The 23,664-nt window shown below is 37.3% G+C and overlaps 1 protein-coding gene across 14 annotated transcripts in view; it reads right to left on the bottom strand.

Moving 5' to 3' along the window:
• NCOR1 (nuclear receptor corepressor 1) overlaps positions 1 to 23,664 on the bottom strand; it is a 203,504-nt gene that overhangs the window by 54,389 nt on the left and 125,451 nt on the right. For all 14 annotated transcript variants that reach the window (XM_036920642.2, XM_036920646.2, XM_036920647.2 and 11 more), the window contains 2 exons: positions 9,208 to 9,334; positions 1,762 to 2,314 (listed from right to left, as the gene is read on the bottom strand). In XM_036920642.2, coding sequence (XP_036776537.2) covers positions 1,762 to 2,314; positions 9,208 to 9,334 — 680 coding nt within the window. The remainder of the gene's footprint in view (positions 1 to 1,761; positions 2,315 to 9,207; positions 9,335 to 23,664) is intronic.

Raw genomic sequence — 23,664 nt, forward strand, 5'->3', positions numbered from 1 at the left:
AAAAAAAGTGGTCATCATAATTACCATTAACTTTTACTTAAATTATGCTTTCTAATTCTATTTTGAGAGCACCTGACATATTTCTACTCTTGGCATTTTCTTACATCTAGTACACAGGTGCAGCAGGCTTTGCTTTGAGTCCATACTATCTTCCAGCAAATAACGCTGGGGCCAACGTCTCTTGCCTCCATCTTCATCACCACATCAGAGTGCTTCCATTACCAGGAAGGGCAGTCATATGTGGTTTAGCTCATAACTTTGTTAGCTGAAATCCCCTTTTCTGCTATACATAATGGTAACATGTAACAGTGGATGTAGAAAAAAAATTATTTCATTAAGTACCTTATCATTAAAAAACACTTGTTCCATAAAACTCTTAGAAAAAAACATAGGCAAAAATCTCTTGGACATAAACATGAGTGACTTCTTCATGAACATATCTCCATAGGCAAGGGAAACAAAAGTAAAAATGAATAAGTGGGACTATATCAAACTGAAAAGCTTCTGTACAGCAAAGGACACCATCAATAGAACAAAAAGGCATCCTACAGTATGGGAGAATATATTCATAAATGATAGATCCAATAAAGGGTTGACATCCAAAATATATAAAGAGCTCACCCACCTCAACAAACAAAAAGCAAATAATCCAATTAAAAAATGGGCACAGGATCTGAACAGACACTTCTCCAAAGAAGAAATTCAGGTGGCCAACAGGCATGTGAAGCTCCACATTGCTAATTACCAGGGAAATGCAAATTAAAATCACAATGAGCTATCACCTCACACCAGTTAGGATGGCCAACATAGAAAAGACTAGGAACAACAAATGCTGGTGAGGATGCAGAGAAAGGGGAACCCTCCTACATTGCTGGTGGGAATGTAAATTAGTTCAACCATTGTGAAAAGCAGTATAGAGGTTCCTCAAAAAACTCAAGAGAAATACCATTTGACCCAGGAATTCCACTCCTAGGAATTTACCCTAAGAATGCAGCACTCCAGTTTGAAAAAGACATATGCACCCCTATGTTTATCACAGCACTATTTACAATAGCCAAGAAATGGAAGCAACCTAAGTGTCCATCAGTAGATGAATGGGTAAAGAAGAGGTGGTACATATACACAATGGAATATTATTCAGCCATAAGAAGAAAACAAATCCTACAATTTGCAACAACATGCATGGAGCTAGAGGGTATTATGCGCAGTGAAACAAGCCAGGCAGAAAAAGACAAGTATCAAATGATTTCACTCATCTGTGGAGTATAAGAACAAAGAAAAAAACTGAAGGAACAAAACAGCAGCAGAACCCAAGAATGGACTAACAGTTACCAAAGGGAAAGGGACTGGGGAGGATGGGTGGGAAGGGAGGGATAGGGGGAAAAAAAAAGAGGGCATTACTATTAGCAGACATAATGTCAGGGGTGGGGCGGGGAGGGCTGTACAACACAGAGAAGACAAGTAGTGATTCTACAGCATCTTACTACGCTGATGGACAGTGACTGTAATGGGGTATATGGGGTGGACTTGGTGATGGTGGGAGTCTAGTAAACATAATGTTCCTCGTATAATTGTAGATTAATGATACCAAAATAAAAAAAATGAAAAAAAACACTTGTTCTTCATTATTTAAATAGATGAACAGTATGACAATCCAAAATTAAAAGCATACAGGCTACCTTTAGCTTGCCCATTATTATACAGAGGTAATCTCAGCAGCCAGAGTAAAGAACAGGACAATATGTAAGGAATAAATCTCACCTCTGCCTCTCAGGCTCTCCATCCACATCTTCATCAGCACTGCAGGTGGCACTGGAATCATTGTCCGACTGGGGCTCAGGCCTTTGGGCATTTATTTGCTGAGGCACCACCAAATCTTCATTTCTAGGCTCTGTCATCTCACTGCCTCTTTCAAGGTCTCTATCTTTGGCATCACCTTCAACTTTAGATGGACTGTTTCCTGACACCCTCATTTCAACATCTACAGAGTCTGCTTTGGTAGTTGCAGGGAGATCAAGAACAGAAGTCACTTCAGTACTGAGCTCCTGATGTTCAACGTCCATCAGCTCTGCTGTCTCAACAGTGATGCTGTCATTCCCCGGAGTCTCCACGCTGTCACTTTCAGCTGGTTTTGCACTTGGGACTGCGGAGGAAGGAGATGCGCTAGGTGCAGTCTCAGAGGTGGATTCGAGCTCAGTCACAGGTTCAGTGCTTCCTCGAGAAGCTGCATTTTCAGTGTTATCTTCGCTGGGCTTGACAGCTTCAACTGGTGAAGGAGAAGGAGCACTTTCTGTATCAGAACTATTTTCAGCACCTTAAAGATAATGATACAACTATGTAAGAATTTGTTCTCCATGTAAGAACTTGTTCATTATGCTTCAGAAGATTGGAGACTGATGAAAATTAGGCTTGGGGTGGATTAATGATTGTGCATTGAGCATTGACTCCCCTATACAGAATTTTATTGGTGTTAACAACCATTTGATCAATAAATATGAGAGATGCCCTCACAAAAAAAACAAAAAAAAGTACACACTTCCAACTGTAAAATAAATAAGTAACTGGGATGTAATGTATAGCATAAGGAATATAGTCAAAATATTCTAACAACTTGGTATGGTGATAGCTGGTACCTAGAATTATCATGTATATACATGTTGAATCACTGTGTTGTACACCTGGAACTAATGTAATACTGTGTGTCAACTACCCTTCAATAAAAAATAATTATCTACAAAAAAAAAAAAAAAGATAATGATACAGCATAAAAATCTGATAATGAACATTTTTCATTGTTTTCAGTGGTGACAGAGGCCATGCTTGAAAGTAGTTGTTTATGATAAACTATCCTCCTTTGGTGACCTCACTGATATTACAGCCATCGGGAAAGCTAGTTTTCTATAGAGTATGAAAGGGAAAGATCAAATTGTCTTGACTTTCTCAAATTGGCAAAGTTTTTAATGTCTAAAAATAATTTATATGAAATTTGAAAAATGGAGAAAGAAGAAAAAACAAAATGAAACAAAAGCCCTTCCCATAAGTGGTAACATTCTGTTTTATTTCTATGAGCTTGTTTCTGTGTTTTTCTTCTTACCCAGGAGAACTGATACTCTAGAACAGCACTGTCCAACAGAACATAATGCAACTTACATCTGTAATTTAAATTTTTCTGGTGGCCATGTTTAAAACATAAAAAGAGGCAAGTAAAACTTTAACAATATATTTCATTTAACCCAATATGCCCAAAATATTATCATTTTAACATATAATCAATATAGAAAACTAGTAATATTTTACCTTTTTTGGTACTAAGTCTTCAAACTGATTGTATTTTACATTTTCAGCACATCCCAACTTGGATTAGTCACACTTCAAGAGCTCAATAACCACATGTGTCTAGAAGCTACCACAATGGACAGCAAATCTCTAGAATACATTGATTTTTAATTCACTGTTATAACACTGGTCTTTCCCTATATTGTTTGTATCATTTTATAAATGTAATTTTAGTGCTTTGACATCTTTACCTAGGTGTTTCAAAGGAATCACAAAATCGTTACATCAACACTCCCAAATCAGGTTCTTTTCTTGTGTTTACTATCTAATTAAGCAAAGTAGGAGTCATTTAAACTCTGCTCTCATTTATCTCCACATCCTTCCTGGGTAAGTCTCAAAGATCTCTCTAAGAATATCCCTTGAATCCATCCATTTTCTGTTTAAATTCACAACTGCTACTCTAGTCTAAAAACAACTCTTCTCATCTTCTACCTCAGACCATTCTCTACAAAAATGACAGAGCCTTTTAAAAGCCAAATCTTACCAAAGCTCACACTCTCTTCCTTTCTCCCTCCCCGCTACCCCAACCCCTTCATTTTCCATTAAAACATTTCAATAGACCTTTACTACTCAGGATAAAGTTCTAAAATTCTGAGTATGACCTTATTCCAAGGCCCAGACTGGTGGGCCCCTGCCAGCCCTTCCAGCTTTATCTTGTACCCTGTATTCTCTCAGTATTCCATTATCACTGGCCTTTCAGTTTTGTGAATGCCCCCTGCATCGTCTACCATAAACTTCATACATGCCATTCACTCTTACTAAAAGGCTCTTCCATCTACTTTTCCTTTGGATATTAGAGCAACTATTACATGCTCAAAAAAAAAAAAAAAAAAAACACCTATCATTTCCTTAACCAAGTTTAGTTTTGCTACTAGGCTTTTATTATAGCACATGTACTGGTTACAGTTATAATTTTACATTTATGCATAATTATTTGAATTCCAGCTATGGCTTCCGCTACACTATAAACACTTAAGGGTAGGGATCACATATTTTGCTTACTTAAATCTAAGTAACAAGCACTGTGTGTGGTACACAGTAGACTCAAATATTTGCTGAAGGTTAAAATCAATGAATGGTTATGCATATGTCTTAAATTTACTTCATATTTCCTTCTTATTGAATCCCTGATATAATTCCAATTTGCCAGTTATAAATACAACAAACAGAGATGTTCACTGAAGCATTGTTTTTAAATTATTTTCTTAAAAGAGACTAAGAGGAAACATAAAAATTTAAATCTCCTTAAAATTAATATGTGTACCTCCAATGAGAATCCCAATGGTTTCTAAGAAAAATTTCTTAAGCTAGATAAACCAACTTATAACTTATGTGAAAGAGAGTAAGTCCCTAAGAAAATCCAAGAATATTATGAAACCTACCAGAGTGAGAGAGAGGTGCCTCTCCAGATATTCAAACTTTCTATAAAGTCAATGTCATATAATGTTTGGAACTGCCTTAGTGATAGACAAATCAGTGGTACAGAAAAGTGTCTAGGAATAGATCCTAATGCAAACAGGAAATTAATATATATCAAAATTGATACTTAAATCATTAGGTAAAGGATAATTTAATAAACTAGGACTTTTAGAATTGCCTCTTTGGAAGAAAAACGTGGACCTTTTGGAAGAAAAGCTAGCTTACAGAAAACAGAAAAATAATTCCAAATGGAATAAAGATTTTTTAAACTTTTACAAGACCATTTAGGGCAAGATATGTATAATCTCAGGAGGTATGTAGAAATATCTTACGCAAAATAAGAAATTCAAAGGTATAAATATGCCATTTCAATAGAAAACAGCAAAGTAAGACTTAAATGACCACATGGGAAAAAGTACTTTTAACATAAAACATAATATTTTAAAATCCTATAGACTCATTATTTCATTTATTCAAATACATACTAAATACCTACTGTGTGGGGAGCAATTTAAGGTACTGGTGACACAGTAGTGAAAAAAACAAACTACATTCAAATGGAGCTGATGTTCTAGTGTAAAATAGACGATCAACAATAAATACGTAATACATCAGTAGTAATAAGTGCAGGGAAGAAATCAAAGCTGGGAATCCAGTGAGTAAGGGTGTATTATAAAGGTAAGGTGATGTTTCAACAGAGGCCTGAAGGAAATGAGAGAATGGGCTATAGGTACATCTTGGGGAGGAGCAGTCCAGGTATAGATATTAGCCTGTGCAAAAGCACCTGAAGTAGGGGGTTGCTAAACTCGGGAACAGCAAAGAGGACAGCGTTGTTAGAACAGAGTGAGCAATCACCTCATACCTTTCAGAATGACTAGTATCCAAAAGATAAGAAATAAATACTGGTGAGGATGTGGAGAAAAGGGAACCCTCATCCACTGTCGGTGGGAATGTAAACTGGCAGAGCCACTTTGGAAAACAGTATGGAGGCTCCTCAAAATATTAAAAATAGATATAACATATGATCCTGGAATTCTACTGATGGGCAAATATCTGAAGGAAACAAAAACACTAACTCGAAAAGATACATTCATTGCAGCATTATTTACAACAGTGAAGACACAGTGAAGACATGGAAGCAACCTAGTATGTATCAATGGATAAACAGATACAGAAAATCGTGTGTGTGTGTGTGTGTGTGTGTGTACGTGTACACACAAAATGGAATCTGTCATTTATGACAATATGGTGGACCTAAGTGAAGTAAATCAGGCAGAGAAGGACAAATACTGCATGAACTTACTTGTATGTGGAATCTTACAATAAAACTGAATGCAGAGATACAGAGAACAGATTGGTGATTGCCAGAGGCAGGGCAGGGCCTGGTGGGGATGGAATGGTGAAGTGGGTCAAAAGGTACAAACATCCTGTTAAAATAAATAAGTCCTGGGGATGCAATGTACAGCATGGTGACTAGTTACCAATATTGTACCGCATACTTGAAAGTTGTAAAGAGAGTAAACCTTAACAGTTCTTAAAAAATTCTATAACTATGTGTGGTGACAGATGTTAATTATTAATTAGACTTATTATGGTTATCATTTTGCAATATATGGAATATTGAAAGATTATGTCATACGCCTGAAACTAATATGTCAATTATATCTCAACAACACCAACCACCACCAACAAAAATAACAGTGAGCAAGCAGGAAAATGGTTTGCAAAATGGTCACAGAGGTATAGGGGTCAGTCCATGTAGGGCCTCATGAGTGTAAACAGAAAAGTTGACACTTGCTGATGGACAATATGTGAGGTATGAGAGAGAGTTACCAAAGTACCATTTACTGACCTAGGAAAAAACTGGAGGGAAAAGTAAGTTGTGTGTGGTGGTGGGGAAACAAAAGTTTGCTTTAGATGTTAGGTCTGCGATGGCTTTTAGGCATCCACATGGAAATGTTAAGTAGGTAGTTAGATATATGAGCCTGGAGGTCAGATGAGAGTTCAAATCTCAAAAATAAAAAAAAAATCAAGACAAGGCACAAACAAAAACTCAGGAAAGAACTCACACATAGTAAGGTCTTAATATATGGTAGCAATTACTGTTAATGATACATGGATACTACCAAAATGCTGAAAAGCTAGTAACAAAAAGCCTGACTTCATCTTTATTTCTGTTTATATAGTGATGGAAAGCCTCAAATCCAAGAGCAAATTAACAAGTCACTTATCGTCAAAATATTGGAAGACACATTCGTGATTATGCAGCAGATGATATCATTTGACATAAACACTTTTTCAATTATTTTCTTCCTGTAAGTCATAAATGAATAGCAATATTTCCACAGCATAATGCTTCACGAAGCACCAGCCAAATCTGAGTGGTTTTTTTCTTTTTCCCTATAGAAAAACCTTAACAAATGACTTAGAACAAGAGAACAAGTACAAATCCAAATTTGGTAAGGTTTCAGTCTTTCTAACTTAACTGTTCTAATAGCGAAAGGTGTTCACACAATCAGGGGTACGTTTTAGGGAAACAGACATGGGCACTTTTCTCTGAAGCAGCTGCCTGCATCTCTCATGGATAAGAGTCTTGCCACACAATAAATGGCCAATCTTGAATGTCTCCTAAGGTTAACAGTAAGAATAAAATCACAGGTCACATAAACTGCACTGTACTTTTTCTTCAACACTTTCCAAACGAAGTTAAAATCAAAAGGAAATGAAGACCCCACAAATCTAGTGCTGTGTTCATTTCCCATTAATATCTCATCTGACCTTAATTACCTCAATAAACTTATTTATAAACTTAATGACTTTATTAACCTTATTTGACAATTTGAAAAAAGCTTCACACTAAAAGTAAAATAAAGAAAACAGAAGGAAAAAAAATCACTTAATTGGTGCCCAGTTTTTGAGAATCTGGTAGCTCATGCATGGATAGGCTTCTCTGTACTGAAATAAACATATGAATGACAATTAGGCTGTGGGCTTTTTAATGTACTGAATTATATTCCTCCCTCCCCTAACTTTATGTTGAAGCCCTAAGCCCCAATGTGACTGTATTTGGAGAAAGTGCCTTTAAGGAGGTAATTAAAGGTAAATGACATCACAGGGTGGGGCTCTAATCCCATAAGACTGGTGTCTTTATAAGAAGAGAAAGTGACACCAAGAGCACATGTGCACACAGGGAAGCCATGTGAAGACAAAGGAGAAGGCAGACATCTGCAAACCAGAAAGAAAGTTTTGCCAGAAACCAACCCTGTTGGCACCTTGATCTTGGACTTCTAGTCTCCAGAACTTTAAGAAAACAAATTCCTGTTTTTAAACCACCCAGTCTGAGGTATTCTGTTCTGGCAGCCCAAGCACACTAATACAAGCTTCATGTAAATTTACAACTCAGGAAATACTAACTACCAGCTACAAACCTACTTAGATCTCTTTAAAAGTACCATGAGCATACCATCCTGCCTTTGACTGCTTGCAGAACTCTTACACTACCCCAGGGCAAGCATGTGCCAATATTCTCTTTTTTCTTGTACCACTGACCTCATTTTTCACAAAGCTCACAGAAAAAAAGTTTACTTCCTGTTCAAAGCTAAAACCATTTCAAGACAACTTTTAAGTTTAAAGGTCAACAACATTTACAAAAAAAATTAAATCTAGTATTTCTAAAACTCCTAAAAGATACAGAACATCCTAAGCGTAAAACAAAAGAGCATACAAAGGAAAATAACAGCTCTAATTACATACAAAGTTTAAACTCTGGTAATTCAAAGATAAAAAGTGAATGAGATGAAGAAAAATACTTGCAAATACAAAACATGAACATACTTAAGACACAGAAAGAGCTACTAAAATTATTGTGGAAATCCACAGAAACTTTACTGCAATAAAAATTGGAACGAATTTAGGTACCTTTTTTTTCTTTAGCAAAAACTCAAGAAAATGTTTACTTTTTCAGAAGTAAATTGCATTAACTTGCTCAAGCAACAAAAAGGACTTTCAATTCTTTTCTTACGTTTCTTGGGTTGCCATCCTCTAGGGTCATTAATTCTTTTTACATGAAAACATAAATATGACATAGCTAAGTCTTTGCAAAAATTAAACTCAATGCAATAAAATAAAGAGGGAAACATAACTGATAATACCAACTGAACAAAGGTGGCAATGATACAGAAGCACAAATACTTTACTAATATTGGCACTGAGTGTCTGAAGTGGGACTCACATTTTTCAAGATCTGCTTTTAGCACCTGGACTATCTCAGGTGCCACATAAATATTCGTTAACTGAAAGAATATATACACTGTGTTCAAGTTTAAAGTCTCTTTGTCATGAAAACACTGATACGCTATTTCTTTAATGACGCAATTCCTAGTAAAATGACTAAGCTAAAAATTACATATTTGGGCTAGCAAAGTCACAGTTAAATTTAATATTCTAAGATACCTTCACTGTCTTCTGGATTTTCTTCTTCATTGGAGGCTTCAATATCTTCATCCTCCTGAGCAGAAACAGTGGAAGCTACACTTTCACATTGAGACACATCTCTCTCTTCACGAGGCTTCCGTGAAGTCTAAAGGAGTAAAAAATGTTCCAATTATTTTTTATTTAAATAACTAAAAGGAAAAAGACAAATCTTTTCATATCTGAAATAATGTAGAACACATACACACACACTAAACAAGAAGGCAGCATGTGGTATGGTTAAAGTGCAGCTATCTCTAGGTAACCAGTACCTAACTGGCATTTTGTGTAGATGCACTGTTTTATCAAACTGATCAAAAGTTACATCTGTACATTTTTGGAACCACTCATCACTATAAAATTCACAAAACTCATTTCGTTTTTTCTAATAACACATACCTTTATTTTCTAATAAAAATAACAAATGCATTGGAATATGGAAGACACAGATAATTGTGTTAGGGAAAACAATAATTGCTCATAATCCTACCAGCTAACAATTCTAAGTACACTGGTACTCTTCCTTTCGGTCTTTTCTCTGCCCATTCATACATATCAATGTTTATATATATAAACAAAACAAGGATGGCCCTAAATAGTTATATATACTACTTCTTTTGACCTAATATAATACTGAACTGAACAAACCCTTACATTATAAATTCTTCAAAATTATTATTTTTATTAACAATTCCATAAAAACACTCCATACCAATATATATTTAAAATTTTCTATTTTAAGGCATTGAGGTAATTTTCAACTTTTGGTATTGTTAATAATGCTAGAATGACCCTTCTTCACTAACATTAAAAAGTAAGCGATTTCATAGGCATTGGTGTTACCAATCATCATCAGTATTACTGAATCTTTTACTGTTAATGAGGACACATTCCTTTTTCTTTCTTTTTTAATAGGATTTTTCCCTTCTGCAAACTATGTATTTATGTAAAATTGATAATTCTTCTACTGGGGTCACATATCTCTAATAAGAGTCTGTGTGTACATATTTAAATGTAAGACATTATTAGCCATTTATTATAATCTTAAATTGCTGAATAGAAGATTTAAGTCTCCTGTGCTTGCAGACTCAAGTATTCCAGCTCTGGCAACTCTCTGTTTTATGACCCTTACACAGCCCAAATTTCAATAGACTTCAGATGTAGGCCTCTCCCAGGGAGATCCTCAGAGAGAGGAAAAGAAATTATTTTTAAACGGTCAAAAACTACCCATATACTTATTATTATTACTATTAGTCTAGATATGAATATGCTATTTAGGATTCGGCCTTAAAGCACTAATTGATCAAGAGAAAAAAAATCATCTTCCAACATCAGAATCATAGAACTAGGTGAAATTCTGGAGACTAAAAAAAATCCATCCCTATGTTCCCAGCAGGAATACAAGGGAAGAATTCTCAGGGCACACTTTTTAAAGAGCTTTCAGATGACTCCATAAGTGCTATAATTTTTAAGACATAAGATAACAGCTATTCTATTGATTTTTCCAGTCCCCAACCTATATCCCACCTTTTCCAAACCCACTCTTTGGTAGTTCCACTACTAATTACAGAAGAGCCAATGTTTTACCACTACTATGTAACATTCCTCTCTTCACAGGCAATAATCATCAACATTTCCAAGCATTTTTTTACTACATGATAAAATTCATTAATTTGTGGTGTAATAATTGAAATACAGTCAGGGAACACCTATATATCTTCCAATGAGTTTTAACATGTTGTCATGTTTTCTTGAGATTTTAAAAAAATGAATAAAACACTTGTTTTATTTGTTTGATAAAAAATTGTAGCCTGATGTCCCTGTTGTTTCAATTGTAATTAAAATGATTAGAAAAAAGAAGTTTTTAAGATTTTATGTATGTATTGACTTCGCTGACACATATACACACACACGCTGGATGTTTCTGTGCAGGTGACACACACACACACCATCTCTGGAGAACCCTGACTTATATATGTTTCTCTTTTAAAGACATGTCTGACTGATTCTTTAATTGTCTAGGTACGATCTGGTGCTGCCTGGTTTCTGTCCTCAGTAGATATTTTGTTATTTTCTTTCCTTTAGTTTTTAGGCTCTACAGTGCATTTTTAACTTTCACATTATTTTTAATCTAAAAGCTCTTGTATACATTACTTCTTAAATCAGTCAGTTATACTTCATAAATTTATATGTTCAAATCTTAACAACCTTAAATAACTGCTCTTCTATCAAATATTCTGTCATTCTTTAATGAATCTAAACGCTTTGGTCTAAGGACACGATTAAAAAGTATTCAAGACCATAAAGACTTTTTGTACATAAGTTATATATACACTGATATATACTATATTAGAAATTAAAACTGAGAAACACTTAAAATATTTAATATAAAAGTAACAATAATAAACCCATTACATATCAACATAAAGAAGATATTTTTTAATAAAAAGTTACTACTTTCTGACATAAGCAGAATCAGAAATGAGAAAGGAAAAATTACTACAGACACCACAAAAATACAAAGAATTATGAGAGAATACTATGAAAAATTATATGGTAACAAACTGATTTACAGAGAAGAAATGGACAACTTTCTGGAAAAATACAACCTTCCAAGGCTGACACAGAAAGAAACAGAAAATCTGAATAGACCGATTACCAGCAAATAAATTGAACTGGTAAGCAAAAAACTACGTAAGAAACAAAACGCCTGGACCAGATGGTATCACTGATGAATTTTCTCAAACACTTAGTGAAGACCTAATACCCATGTTCCTTAAAAGATTTCCAGACAGGCGGAGCCAAGATGGCGGCGTGAGTAGAGCAGCGGAAAACTCCTCCCAAAACCACATATATCTATGAAAATATAACAAAGACAACTCTAAATAGAATAAAGACCAGAGGACACAGGACAACTTCCAGACCACATCCACACCTGCGAGAACCCAGCGCCTCGCGAAGGTGGTAAGATACACGGTCCAGCGCGGCGGGACCCAAGCGCCCCTCCCCTAAGCTCCCTATGGGAGAAGAGCAGGCAGAGTGGGAGGGAGAGGGAGCCCATGACTGCTGAACACCCAGCCCCAGCCATCCGGACCAGAGCGCTGACACAGTGAGCGCGTGGGGACCTCAACACTAGGGAAACAAGGCAGCAAGAACGGTGAGCGGGTACCAGAGGTCTGGCGCCGGAGGACATAAGAAAAGCAAGCGGCCATTTTTGTTGTTGTTGTTGTTGTTGTTTTGTTTTGGCGAGCGCTTTTTGGAAGTCTTAAAGAGATAGGAACCCCAATACTAGGGAAACAAGGCAGCAAGACTGGTGAGCAGGTGCCTGAGGCTGGGGCCGGAGAATAAAGAAAAACGAGCAGCCATTTTACATTAATTAATTAATTAATTATTTTTGTGGTCGTTGCTTTGTTTTGGCAGGTGCTTTTCGGAAGTCTTAAAGGGGCAGGGTGGGACACTTAATCCAGAAGTAGGGAATCCTGGGATCTCTGGGCACCCTAACCCCTGGGCTGCAGGGAGCAGGGAGGCCCCTTACGGAGATAAATAGCCTCCAGGCTGCTCCCCCTCCAACGCGACTCCACCACTTTGGAACAGGCGCCCAAACCAGGCCACACCCATAGCAACAGCGGAGATAAACTCCATAGCAGCCGGGCAGGAAGCAGAAACCCTGTCTGCGCGCGGCTGCCCAGCACAAGCCACTAGAGGTCGCTGTTCTCCCAGGAGAGGAGGGCCACAAACCAACAAGAAGAGAAGTTCTTCCAGCCGTCACTCATCCCAGCTCTGCAAACTATTCCTATCACCATGAAAATGCAAAACTACAGGCAGACAAAGATCACAGAGACAACACCAGAGAAGGAGACAGACCTAACCACTCTTCCTGACAAAGAATTCAAAATAAGAATCATAAACATGCTGACAGAGATGCAGAGAAATACGCAAGAGAAATGGGATGAAGTCCGGAGGGAGATCACAGATGCCAGAAAGGAGATTACAGAAATGACACTCTGGAAGGGTTTATAAGCAGAATGGATAGGATGCAAGAGGCCATTGATGGAATTGAAACCAGGGAACAGGGACGCAAAGAAGCTGACAAAGACAGAGATAAAAGGATCGCCAGGAATGAAACAATGTTAAGAGAACTGTGTGACCAATCCAAAAGGAACAAAATCCGTATTATAGGGGTTCCAGAAGAAGAAGAGAGAGGAAAAGAGAAGGAAAGTCTCTTAGAAGAAATAATTGCTGAAAACTTCCCCAAACTGGGGGAGGAAATAATCGAACAGACCACGGAAATACACAAAACCCCCAACAGAAAGGATCCAAGGAGGACAACACCAAAACACATAATAATTAAAATGGTAAAGATCAAGGACAAAGAAAGAGTTTTAAAGGCAGCTAGAGAGAAAAAGGTCACCTATAAAGGAAAACCCATCAGGCTAACATCAGACTTCTCGACAAAAACCCTACAGGCCAGAAGAGAATGGCATGATATATTTAATACAATGAAACAGAAGGGCCTTGAACCAAGGATACTGTATCCAGCACGACTATCATTCAAATATGATGGTGGGATTAAACAATTCCCAGAAAAACAAAAGCTGAGGGAATTTGCTTCCCACAAACCACCTCTACAGAACATCTTACAGGGACTGCTCTAGATGGGAGCACTCCTAGAAAGAGCACAGCACAAGACAGCCAACATATGAAGAATCGAGGAGGAGGAATAAGAAGGGAGAGAAGAAAAGAATCTGCCGACAGTGTATATAACAGCTCAATAGGCGAGCTAAGTTAGGCAGTAAGATACTAAAGAGGCTAACCTTGAACCTTTGGTAACCACGAATTTAAAGCCTGCAATGGCAATAAGTACATATCTTTCAATAGTCACCCTAAATGTTAATGGGCTGAATGCACCAATCCAAAGAAACAGAGTAATAGAATGGATAAAAAAGCAAGACCCATCTACATGCTGCTTACAAGAAACTCACCTCAAACCCAAAGACATGTACAGACTAAAAGTCAAGGGATGGAAAAACATATTTCAAGCAAACAACAGCGAGAAGAAACCAGGGGTTGCAGTACTAATATCAAACAAAATAGACTTCAAAACAAAGAAAGTAACAAGAGATAAAGAAGGACACTACATAATGATAAAGGGCTCAGTCCAACAAGAGGATATAACCATTCTAAATATATATGCACCCAACACAGGAGCACCAGCATATGTGAAACAAATACTAACAGAATTAAAGGGGAAAATAGAATGCAATGCATTCAATCTAGGAGACTTCAACACATCACTCACCCCAAAGGATAGAACCACTGGGCAGAAAATAAGTAAGGACACGGAAGCACTGAACAACACAGTACAGCAGATGGACCTAATAGACATCTATAGAACTCTACATCCAAAAGCAACAGGATACACATTCTTCTCAAGTGCACATGGAACATTCTCCAGAATAGACCACATACTAGGCCACAAAAAGAGCCTCAGAAAATTCCAAAAGACTGAAATCCTACCAACCAACTTTTCAGACCACAAAGGCATAAAACTAGAAATAAACTGTACAAAGAAAGCAAAGAGGCTCACAAACACATGGAGGCTTAACAACACGCTCCTAAATAATCAATGGATCAATGACCAAATCAAAATGGAGATCCAGCAATATGTGGAAACAAATGACAACAACAACACTAAGCCCCAACTTCTGTGGGATGCAGCAAAAGCAGTCTTAAGAGGAAAGTATATAGCAATCCAAGCATATTTAAAAAAGGAAGAACAATCCCAAATGAATGATCTAATGTCACAGTTATCGAAATTGGAAAAAGAAGAACAGATGAGGCCTAAGGTCAGCAGATGGAGGGACATAATAAAGATCAGAGGAGAAATAAATAAAATTGAGAAGAATAAAACAATAGCAAAAATCAATGAAACCAAGAGCTGGTTTTTCAAGAAAATAAACAAAATAGATAAGCCTCTAGCCAGACTTATTAAGAAGAAAAGAGAGTCAACACAAATCAACAGTATCAGAAACGTGAAAGGAAAAATCACGACGGACCCCACAGAAATACAAAGAATTATTAGAGAATACTATGAAAACCTATATGCTAACAAGCTGGGAAACCTAGGAGAAATGGACAACTTCCTAGAAAAATACAACCTTCCACGATTGACCCAGAAAGAAACAGAAAATCTAAACAGACCAATTACCAGCAACGAAATTGAAGCGGTAATCAAAAAACTACCAAAGAACAAAACCCCCGGGCCAGATGGATTTACCTCGGAATTTTATCAGACATACAGGGAAGACATAATACCCATTCTCCTAAGAGTTTTCCAAAAAATAGAGGAGGAGGGGATACTCCCAAACTCATTCTATGAAGCTAACATCACCCTAATACCAAAACCAGGCAAAGACCCCACCAAAAAAGAAAACTACAGAACAATATCCCTGATGAACGTAGATGCAAAAATACTCAACAAAATATTAGCAAACCAAATTCAAAAATACTTCAAAAGGATCATACACCATGACCAAGTGGGATTTATCCCAGGGATGCAAGGATGGTACAACATTCGAAAGTCCATCAACATCATCCACCACATCAACAAAAAGAAAGACAAAAACCACATGATCATCTCCATAGATGCTGAAAAAGCATTTGACAAAGTTCAACATCCATTAATGATAAAAACTCTCAGCAAAATGGGAATAGAGGGCAAGTACCTCAACATAATAAAGGCCATCTATGATAAACCCACAGCCAACATTATACTGAACAGCGAGAAGCTGAAAGCATTTCCTCTGAGATCGGGAACTAGACAGCGATGCCCACTCTCCCCACTGCTATATAAAATAGTACTGGAGGTCCTAGCCACGGTAATCAATCAAAACAAGGAAATACAAGGAATCCAGATTGGTAAAGATGAAGGTAAACTGTCACTATTGGCGGATGACATCATATTTTACATAAAAAACCCTAAAGACTCCACTCCAAAACTACTAGAACTGATATCGGAATACAGCAAAGTTGCAGGATACAAAATCAACACACAGAAATCTGTGGCTTTCCTATACACTAACAATGAACCAAAAGAAAGAGAAATCAGGAAAACAATTCCATTCACAATTGCATCAAAAAGAATAAAATACCTAGGAATAAACCTAACCAAAGAAGTGAAAGACTTATACTCTGAAAACTACAAGTCACTCTTAAGAGAAATTAAAGGGGACACTAACAGATGGAAACTCATCCCATGCTCGTGGCTAGGAAGAATTAATATCGTCAAAATGGCCATCCTGCCCAAAGCAATATACAGATTTGATGCAATCCCTATGAAACTACCAGCAACATTCTTCAATGAACTGGAACAAATAATTCAAAAATTCATATGGAAACACCAAAGACCCCGAATAGCCAAAGCAATCCTGAGAAAGAAGAATAAAGTAGGGGGCATCTCACTCCCCAACTTCAAGCTCTACTATAAAGCCATAGTAATCAAGACAATTTGGTACTGGCACAAGAACAGAGCCACAGACCAGTGGAACAGACTAGAGACTCCAGACATTAACCCACACATATATGGTCAATTAATATTTGATAAAGGAGCCATGGACATACAATGGCGAAATGACAGTGTCTTCAAGAGATGGTGCTGGCAAAACTGGACAGCTACATGTAGGAGAATGAAACTGGACCATTCTCTAACCCCATATACAAAAGCAAATTCAAAATGGATCAAAGACCTGAATGTAAGCCATGAAACCATTAAACTCATGGAAAAAAACATAGGCAAAAACCTCTTAGACATAAACATGAGCGACCTCTTCTTGAACATATCTCCCCGGGCAAGGAAAACAACAGCAAAAATGAACAAGTGGAACTATATTAAGCTGAAAAGCTTCTGTACAGCAAAAGACACCATCCATAGAACAAAAAGGAACCCTACAATATAGGAGAATATATTTGTAAATGACAGATCCGATAAAGGCTTGACGTCCAAAATATATAAAGAGCTCACACGCCTCAACAAACAAAAATCAAATAATCCAGTTAAAAAATGGGCAGAGGCCTGGAAGATGACTGGTTAGCCAGAGACAGGTAAGATTCCTCAAGGGAGGAACAACCTAAGACAGGCACAGTCGCAGTGGGGCCATCAGGTGAGAAATTGGGGATCAACAGAGGTGAGGCTTAGAACCTCACCCCCGCTGTTCTGAGAGAAATCTTCTGCATACGTGGATGTTTTATTGCCTTTGTCTAACTTGGATTAACACATAGTCTACAGGCACACACCGGATCATCTACATTTGCTCTCTTACAACACTAAACTATGTTTTCTACCTTTATCTTGTATCTACCTACCACTTCAGCATTTTATTAAAAATAATAATAATAAAGGGAGAAATGTGGTATCCACATATAAATCAAGTATAAAAATCAAACGAATATTCATATTTGACCTGATTGTTTATAGTTCATAATGTGTGATCAAAACCGAAAGTCTCTGTGATGACTGCCCTTGTACTGTTCACCATGTAAGAACTTATTCACTATGTAAGAACTTGTTCACCATGTAAGAACTTGTTCATTATGCTTCAGAAGATTGGAGACTGACGAAAATTACGCTTGGGGTGGATTAATGATTGTGCATTGAGCACTGACTCCCCTATACAGAATGTTATTGTTGTTAACAACCATTTGATCAATAAATATGAGAGATGCCCTCTCAAAAAAAAAAAAAAAAGTACACAATTCCAATTGTAAAATAAATAAGTAACCGGGATGTAATGTATAGCATAAGGAATATAGTCAAAATATTGTAACAACTTTGTATGGTGATAGCTGGTACCTAAAATTATCAGGTATATAAATGTTGAATCACTGTGTTGTACACCTGAAACTAACGTAATACTGTGTGTCTCTACTACCCTTCAATAAAAAATAATTAACTACAAAAAAAAAAAAAAAAACAAGGGCAGAGGAACTGAATAGACAGTTCTCCAAAAAAGAAATACAGATGGCCAACAGACACATGAAAAGATGCTCCACATCGCTAATTATCAGAGAAATGCAAATTAAAACTACAATGAGGTATCACCTCACAACAGTTAGGATGGCTGCCATCCAAAAGACAAACAACAACAAATGTTTGCGAGGCTGTGGAGAACGGGGAACCCTCCTACACTGCTGGTGGGAATGTAAACTAGTTCAACCATTGTGGAAAGCACTATGGAGGTTCATCAAAATGCTCAAAAAAGACTTACCATTTGACCCAGGAATTCCACTCCTAGTAATTTACCCTAAGAAAGCAGCAATCAAGTTTGAGAAAGAGCAGTGCACCCCTATGTTTATCACAGCACTATTTACAATAGTCAAGAATTGGAAACAACCTAAATGTCCATTGATAGATGAATGGATAAAGAAGATGTGGTACATATACACAATGGAATACTACTCAGCCATAAGAAGAGGGCAAATCCTACCATTTGCAGCAACATGGATGGAGCTGGAGGGTATTATGCTCAGTGAAATAAGCCAAGCGGAGAAAGAGAAATACCAAATGATTTCACTCATCTGTGAAGTATAAGAACAAAGGAAAAACTGAAGGAACAAAACAGCAGTGGAATCACAAAACCCAAGAATGGACTAACAGGTACCAAAGGGAAAGGGACTGGGAGGATGGGTGGGTAGGGAGGGATAAGGGGTGGGAGGAAGAAGGGGGGTATTAAGATCAGCATGCATGGGGGGTGGGAGAAAGGGAAGGGCTGTACAACACAGAGAAGACAAGTAGTGATTCTACAACATTTAGTTATGCTGATGGACAGTGACTGTAAAGGGGTTTATGGTATAGGGGAGAGCCTAGTAAACATAATATTCGTCATGTAAGTGTAGATTAAAGATAACAAAAAAAAAAAAAAAAGAAAGAAAGAAAAGGGGGTTACTCCATGATAGGATAAAACTAACTGTAAATCAACGATTAATGCATGCTTTAAATATCCTTCATTTTGATCACTTAAAGGGTGTCAGATGATCAGCTATGGAAGTACATTTTTCTGATAATATTCCTTTCTCTTAAAAAAACAAAAAAAAAAGCAGTTCCTGTGTGATGACCTCTAATAAGTTCTTCACAATGGTATAAAGAGCATATCAAAGTGTGGGCAAAGGGTCTGTTTGTTTTTATACAGAGGATCAAAGCCTAATCTGGCTACCCAGAAAATGAACTAAGATACGATATGAAGAAGAACTTCCAACATCAGCACTCTCTGGAAGACTCATACCAGAAGATGATCATCAAAAAACCTTAACAAAGATCCAGGCGATGCTGCAGTTGTAGCGGCATTCATCCCACCGGTTCCTGGACTTGCCATGGGAATGAAGAAGGAGATATCTAAGCTGGCCTGTGCATACAGTAAAACAACAAATTTGACTGCATCTATACTGTTGGAACTCAACCAAGAATTAGGAGAAGTGCAAGTTGTAGCGCTCCAAAATCTTACGACTACAGACTATTTACTGTTAAAGGAACATATGGGATGTGAACAGTTCCCAGGAATGGGTTGTTTCAATTTGTCTGATTTCCCTCAGACTGTTCCAAGTTCAGTTGGACAATATCCACCAGATCACAGATAAGTTTTCACAAATGCCTAGGGTGCCTAACTGGTTTTCTTGTTCTCACTGGAGATGGCTGGTAATTATAGGTTTCCTTTGGTTATGTAACTGTATTCCTATTATGTTAATGTGTGTATGCAATTTAATTAGTAGTTTTAAACCTATACGTGCTTAAGTTACTCTACAAGAAGATATGTCAAGGAAATAATCAATCTTCCCATGTTTTCTTCCGTCTTCTACTCCTATAGTTTTTCTTCTTCCTTCCTAATTACAACCCTTAAATAGAATTCGTGCCTCATATTGAATTTACCGAGTATCATAATTCTTCCAAGTGGTAAAGATACCTCAAGACAAATACTGGGCATAAAAGCCAAAGGGCATAAATCTGCAAAGAAGTAAAAAGCTAACCTTTTCAAACAATATTGCCTCTCTCTCACTTACCAACTTTACATTTCCCTGTATGTCCCCGGAAGATGACTGTTTAGCCAGAGACGGGTAAGATTCCTCAAGGGAGGAACAACCTAAGACAGGCACAGTCCCAGGGGGCCCCTCAGGTGAGAAACTGGGGATCAACAGAGGTGAGGCTTAGAACCTCACCCCCCCTGTTTTGAGAGAAATCTTCTGCATCCGTGGATGTTTTATTGCCCTTGTCTAGCTTGGATTAACACACAGTCTACAGGCACACACCTGATCATCTACATTTGTTCTCTTACAACACTAAACTAAGTTTTCTACCTTTATCTTACATCTACCTACCACTTCAGCATTTTATTGAAAATAGTAATAATAATAATAGTAATAAAGGGAGAAATGTGGGATCCACATATAAATCAAGTATAAAAATCAAATGAATATTCATATTTGACCTGATTGTTTATAGTTCATAATGCGTGATCAAAACCAAAAGTTTCTGTGGTGACTGCCCTTGCACTGTTCACCATGTAAGAACTTATTCACTATGTAAGAATTTGTTCACCATGTAAGAACTTGTTCGTTATACTTCAGAAGATAGGAGACTGATGAGAATTAGGCTTGGGGTTGATTAATGATTGTGCATTGAGTCCCCTATACAGAATATTATTGTTGTTAACAACCATTTGATCAATAAATATAAGATATGCCCTCTCCAAAAAAAAAAAAAAAAAGAGAGACTGAAAAAATAAAAAATAATAAAAAGTTTTCCAAAAACAAGAAGAGGAGGGAAGACTCCCAAACTCATTCTTCAACACCAACATCACTCTAATACCAAAACCAGGTAAAAAGAAAATTGCAGACCAATATGCCTGACCACCACAGATGAAAAAATACTCAACAAAATATTAGCAAACTGAATTAAAAAATACATCAAAAAGATCATCCATCATGATCAAGTGGGATTCATCTCAGGGATGCAAAGATGGTACAACATTCAAAAATCCATCAACATCATCCACTACATCAAGAAAAAGAAGGACAGAAACCACATGATCATCTCTATAGATGGTGAAAAAGCATTCGACAAAATTCAACATCCATTCATGATAAAAACTCTCAACAAAATGGGTACAGAGTAGAGGGCAAGTACCTCAACATAATAAAGGCCATATATGACAAACCCAAAGCCAACATTATACTTAACCGATGAAGCTGAATGCTTTTCCTATAAGATCAGGAACAGGACAAGGATGCCCACTCTCCCCACTTTTATTCAACATAGTTCTAGAGGTCCTAGCCATGACAATCAGACAACACAAAGAAATAAAAGGCATCCAGATAGGTAAGGAGGAAGTCCAACTGTCCTTGTTTGCAGATGACATGATATTGTACATGAAAAACCTTAAAGAATTCACCCCAAACCTACTAGACCTAATATCTGAGTTCAGTAAAGTTGCGGGATACAAAATTAGTATACAGGAATCTGCTGCATTCGTATACACTAACAATGAACTAACCAAAAGAGAAATCAGGAAAACAATTCCATTCACAATTGGATCAAAAAGAATAAAATACCTAGGAATAAACCTAACCAAGGAAGTGAAAGACTTATACTCTGAAAACTACAAGACACTCATGAGAGAAAAGAAAAGAAGAAACCAATAAATGGAAACACATCCCATGCTCATGGACAGGAAGAATTAATACTGTCAAAATGGCCATCCTGCCTAAAGCAATCTACAGATTCAGTCCAATTCCTACCAAAATACCAACAGCGTTCTTCAATGAACTGGAGCAATTAGGTCTAAAATTCATATGGAACCACAAAAGATCCCGAAGAGCCAAAGCAATCCTGAGAAGGAAGAATAAACCGGGGGGAATTATGCTCCTTGACTTGAAGCTCTACTAAAAAAGTCATAGTAATCAAGACAATTTGGCACTGGCACAAGAACAGACCCATAGACCAGTGGAACAGAATAGAGAGTCCAGATATAAACGAAAGCATATATCGTGAATTAATATACGATAAAGGAGCCATGGACATACAATGGGGAAATGACCTCTTCAACAGCTGGTGTTGGCAAACTGGACAGTTACATGTAAGAGAATGAAACTGGATTATTGTTTAACCCCATACACAAAAGTAAACTCAAAATGGATCAAAGACCTGAATATAAGTCATGAAACCATAAAACTCCTAGAAAGAAACATAGGCAAAAATCTCTTGGACATAAACATGAGTGACTTCTTCATGAACATATCTCCCCAGGCAAGGGAAACAGAGGCAAAAATGAACAAGTGTGACTATATCAAGCTAAAAAGCTTCTGTACAGCAAAGGACACCATCAATAGAACAAAAAGGTATCCTACAGTATGGGAGAATATATTCATAAATGACAGATCCGATAAAGGATTGACATCCAAAATATATAAAGAGCTCACACACCTCAACAAACAAAAAGCAAATAATCCAATTAAAAAATGGGCAAGGGATCTGAACAGATCCTTCTCCAAAGACGAAATTCAGATGGCCAACAGACACATGAAAAGATGCTCCACATCGCTAATCATCACAGTGAAATGCAAATTAAAACCCCAATGAGATATCACCTCACAACAGTTAGGATGGCCAACACCCAAAAGACAAATAACAACAAATGTTGGCAAGGATGTGAAGAAAGGGGAACCCTCCTACACTGCTGGTGGGAATGTAAATTAGTTCAATCACTGTGGAAAGCATTATGGTGCTTCCTCAAAAAACTCAAAATAGAAATATTATTTGACCCAGGAATTCCACTCCTAGGAATTTACCCTAAGAATGCAGCAGCCCAGTTTGAAAATGACATATGCACCCCTATGTTTATCACAGCACTATTTACAATAGCCAAGAAATGGAAGCAACCTAAGTGTCCATCAGTAGATGGATGGATAAAGAAGATGTGGTACATATACACAATGGAATATTATTCAGCCATAAGAAGTAAACAAATCCTACCATTTGCAACATGGATAAAGCTGGAGCATATTATTATGCTCAGTGAAATAAGCCAGGCGGAGTAATACAAGTGCCAAATGATTTCCCTCATTTGTGGAGTATCACAATGAAGCAAAACTGAAGGAACAAAACAGCAGCAGACTCAGAGACTCCAAGAAGGGACTGCTGGTTACCAAACGGGAGGGGTGTGGTAGGGTGGGTGGGGAGGGATGGGGAAGGGGATTGAGGGGTATTATGATTGGCACACATGGTGTGGGGGTTCACAGGGAAGACAGTGTAGCACAGAGAAGGCTAATAGCGAATCTGTGGCATCTTACTAAACTGATGGACAGTGACTGTATTGGGGTATTGGGGGAGGGGGGTCTTGATAATATGGGTGAATTAGTAACCACATTTTTTTTCATGCAAAGAATTCATAAGAG

Source organism: Manis pentadactyla, chromosome 4 (genome assembly GCF_030020395.1).
Source record: "Manis pentadactyla isolate mManPen7 chromosome 4, mManPen7.hap1, whole genome shotgun sequence".
NCBI lineage: Eukaryota > Metazoa > Chordata > Mammalia > Pholidota > Manidae > Manis > Manis pentadactyla.